The sequence below is a fragment of the Rhipicephalus microplus genome, chromosome 1, assembly GCF_043290135.1.
Source record: "Rhipicephalus microplus isolate Deutch F79 chromosome 1, USDA_Rmic, whole genome shotgun sequence".
NCBI lineage: Eukaryota > Metazoa > Arthropoda > Arachnida > Ixodida > Ixodidae > Rhipicephalus > Rhipicephalus microplus.
In genome coordinates this window covers 231967214-231971117 of record NC_134700.1, presented here as the reverse complement: position 1 = coordinate 231971117, position 3904 = coordinate 231967214, and the positions used below count along the sequence as shown (strand labels likewise).

Here is a 3904-nt window from a genome sequence, read left to right as displayed (position 1 = left end):
AAAATTCCTCATCGTTTTCATCCATGGCATGAACAATTGGCCCGAAATTCCTTGCAAGTGTGCCACGCTTCTCAGAAGATGGACAAAGGATAGCAGTACTAATGCCGGCCTACTACCCATAAATTATGATTAATCCTGTAGTGGGTACCCAGTAAGTGTGCTTGTAGCAGTTACCCAATGATTGTTTAGAATAGGCTCTGAAAGGCCTCTTTTTCTATCTTTTTCTGCGACTGTGCTGCGCCATCAACGCAGGCATGGTGTTTTTTTCTAAACTAGCGTAGTTTGTTTGATATGTTTTTTTAACCTATTTTCCATTCAGTTACAGCAGGCCACCGCTGTGGTCCACGAGTGATGGTGTTACGCGCATATGCCTCCAGATCCTGGTCTAATATAAATATATCGCGAAAGAAAAGCAATGCGTTGCGAGAAGTAAATCAGCATATTGTTAGCCGATCGAACCTGGTTCACACCCTTAAATGTAAGTGTAACCAGAAACCGAAATTGAAGCTATGCGTGGGACCAACTAATTAGTCGTGCCACCTAAAGCCTTCTTGCTGCGAGTTCGTTGATCGTTACGGCGCAGCGGCGCCAAGCTTCGCTGCATCATGTTGAGGAGGTCCTTGCGCTTTTTCACTTCTCCGATGGCTTCGGTGCCGACACTGGTCTCGGGAAGTTGCATCACGACCACGATGTTGACGAGGGCTCCGAAGGCTGCAATCGCGAAACCCAAATCCTCTCGGCCGATGTACATCAGCTGCGCCACACATGCGGCCAGCACACCTCCTACGCGGCCGCAGGCATAAGCGCCGCACAAAACAGCACTGCGAATGGTGGTGGGAAAGAGTTCTGCTATGTAAAGGAAGTTGGTCGGAATCAGGACGCTTGCCGTGGCCTTGGCAGCAATCAATAGGACGTACGACATCTCGACTTGTTGCGCATAGATGCTAACGCCACAAAGCGCACTCACTCCGCCCAGGAGAGCCAGCAGGACCGTCAGCAGCTTCCGCCGCCCGAAGTAGTTCAAGGCGAGGTACATGGCCAGGTAGCCCAGAACAAGGACGGCGACGGAGACCATCTTGACGATACCCTGCCCCTGAAGGAGCCTGCTTCCAGTGATGACAAAAAAAGCGAACATGATGGTAAAGTTCGAAAATAATACACTGATCACTCTCACGCGGATCGTTGCCGACATGATGGTTTCCCAGACGGAGATGGATAGGTTTGCACCAGTCCTGCTCAAGTCGGCTATTAAGGCTTCCACGGATCTTTCAGCATCGTCGCGCCGCGCGCCGTTTAACCGTGCTGCCTTAAGCATAACAGCTTCGGCATCCCTCATGCGGTGCATTGAAATGAGCCATATCGGAGACTCGTGGATGACCGAGCGACCCAACAGCAGCAGTATCGTGGGTGCCACAACGACCATCTGCATTAAGCGCCAGCTGATGTGTTTTCTCAGTGGCATCAGCACGAGGAAGTACACGTCGCTCATGACGACGCCCAAGGAAGCGACGAAGCCGATGTAGAACGTCCGCAACTCGAGTGGTATGATTTCGAAGAGAAGGATGATGGTCAGCATGTTCACAGTGCTGGCACACGCCGAGCTAATGAACCTGGCGACAAGGTATATCACGAACGAATATGCCGAGCAGCTCGCAGCAGAGCTTAAAACGAGTCCCAACACGGCTCCTATGATCACCGGCTGGCGACCCATTGTGTCAGCGGCGTAGCCCGTCACAGGCACAACAAACACTGCTCCAATCATATACACTGCTTCCGCCAGAGTTACCAGCCAGGCTCTGTTACATACGAGGTTCCAAAAAGTGCGCACGGACTGCTGTTTGGAGCTGCCATCGTAATCCCACTTAGCACAGGAATACACCGTGGTGTCATTGATGTGACCGGGGTTCGCGTAGACAAGACACGTGCTGTAGCCGTCGGCCTCGTCGACCGGAATAGCGATATTCTTCCATGCAGCCACGGAGAGGTTGGTGAACTGCTTGGTCGGACTGCACCAGTGATCCACGGGAGGCGAGATGAACGAGAAGGCACGGTGGTGGCACATCAGTACTATAACAGCCACGATGCCGTAGTAGAATATACGCTCCTGGAAGCTTCCGTGGCCGTAAGCCATTGCGCCTTGCTGCATTTGCTCGTTCTCAGCTTCCCCTTCTGCCGACGCTGCCGCTGCTCCCGACTCAGCGGTAGTCCCTGACACCGCCATAGTTGCTGACGCAGCCGCACTTGTCGACTGAGACTTTGACGCAGTGTCCTTCTTGGATTGACGTCGCGATTTCTTTTTCTTTTTCTCGGGAGGCATGCTGATATGTAAGCACCGCGAGGACTTACTCACTTAGAAATCGCAAGGCTGTTCTGCGGCGACAGACCGACGGACAAACCGAGGCTCCGTTCTCTCGAGATCTCGCGCTAGGCTTGCTATTCTTCTTCTGATGTGGCAGCGCTCTTGTCGCGAGCTTAGGGGTACCCCCGTGATACCGCATGTTTTATCACGATAGCAATTATACGAACAATCTCGGCGGAGTTTTGCCGTCACTGTTATGTCCCGTATATGTATATGCATCTATATACATATAAAAATGCACAAAAAACAATTTTTAGAAAACATTTTGAAGTACCCGACCGGAGATTCGCCCCAATGATTACTCGCACCGCAACCAACCGTCTTAGACGATTCTGCCATGGGCCATGCATTCACGGACATCATAACGGCGGACTATTTATGCACAACGTACCGCTGCTGATAGGAAGATCTCGGAGGAGCTTCAGCGTGTTCAAAGTTACTTAACACTCCTAGCTACATTTTCTTTCAATTTCAAAACTGCCGTTCAGAGGCGTGCAATAAAGTGGCTCCTTTAAGTACCTACTTGTTACATGAAAAGAATAAAAAAGAATGAACGTGAGGAATGCCTAAAATTACTGTATATGCTGAGGGAGCCACGTACAGTAACGCCATCGCGTGGCAGGAGATGCAGTGGGATCCTTCTTAAAAGAAAATGAAAATGAAAGTTTAAAAGAAAATGAAAATATCTAAGAGCATTCGATTCTGCATAATCTATAGATTGAGCTGCACGATGCAGTTCTATAATCTGTAGGCTTGAACTGCCCTTAGTGAACTAATAATATATAGGCTTGAACTGCACGATGCAGGTGTTTACATCTGCACTGTGCAGTTCAAGCCCCGTTATAAAAGGGATGCTTATAGCACCCATCCATCCATTCATTCATGAGGTCATTATGACTGAAGAGGCAGAGCGATGGGCCATGAGTTCATATTTTCCTTTGCTACAAAAAGATCGATTTGATCGAAGTAGATAAAACATAAGGCTAACATAAAAAGAAAGTTTTCGTTTTTGTCTACTTTTTTCGCATACTTAAATCCGTAGCCAGCTGCCCTCACTGGCAGCATCATGGCCCTTAAGATCTTTTCAATAATCCGGTAACACCATAATCCGGTAACAACTGCACTGAAACAAAATCACTTATCCTTGTATACTTCCAGATCATATATGTACGAAATCGCGCATGTAATTTGTCTACAACAGTTCGAAATCCTGTGCAAAAAATACTGAAGTGAAGTCAATGTGAAATTTCGAGGTATTGTGCAAATGATATTTCAGCAAAATCAACGGTAAACTTCAACATCACAGTATCGATAAACTTCAGTGGAAATTTACAGATAGAATTCACGTCTTTTACTCATAAAAGACAAGTTTTATGGCTAAAGATATGTGCGGTAGCACTTGAACTTACGCAGCAGTCACGAACGTGTGAGCTTTGGCCCGCAGTTACTCTTTGGCAAATCGAAAGTGATGTGACCTCACAGATCATATAGCAGGCGAAGTTTCACGTCTAGTGGGCTTTAACGCAACGTGATCACTTGAGAGTT

General features: G+C 48.1%; 1 protein-coding gene across 1 annotated transcript; it reads right to left on the bottom strand.

The window, feature by feature from the left end:
* Nucleotides 1-496: 496 nt before the first annotated feature.
* On the bottom strand, nucleotides 497-2291 carry LOC142769355 (solute carrier family 22 member 6-like). Its single transcript, XM_075872532.1, has one exon. The coding sequence runs from the start codon at nucleotides 2219-2221 to the stop codon at nucleotides 524-526; it is 1698 nt and encodes a 565-aa protein (XP_075728647.1). The 5' UTR covers nucleotides 2222-2291; the 3' UTR covers nucleotides 497-523.
* Between the last annotated feature and the right edge of the window lie 1613 nt (nucleotides 2292-3904).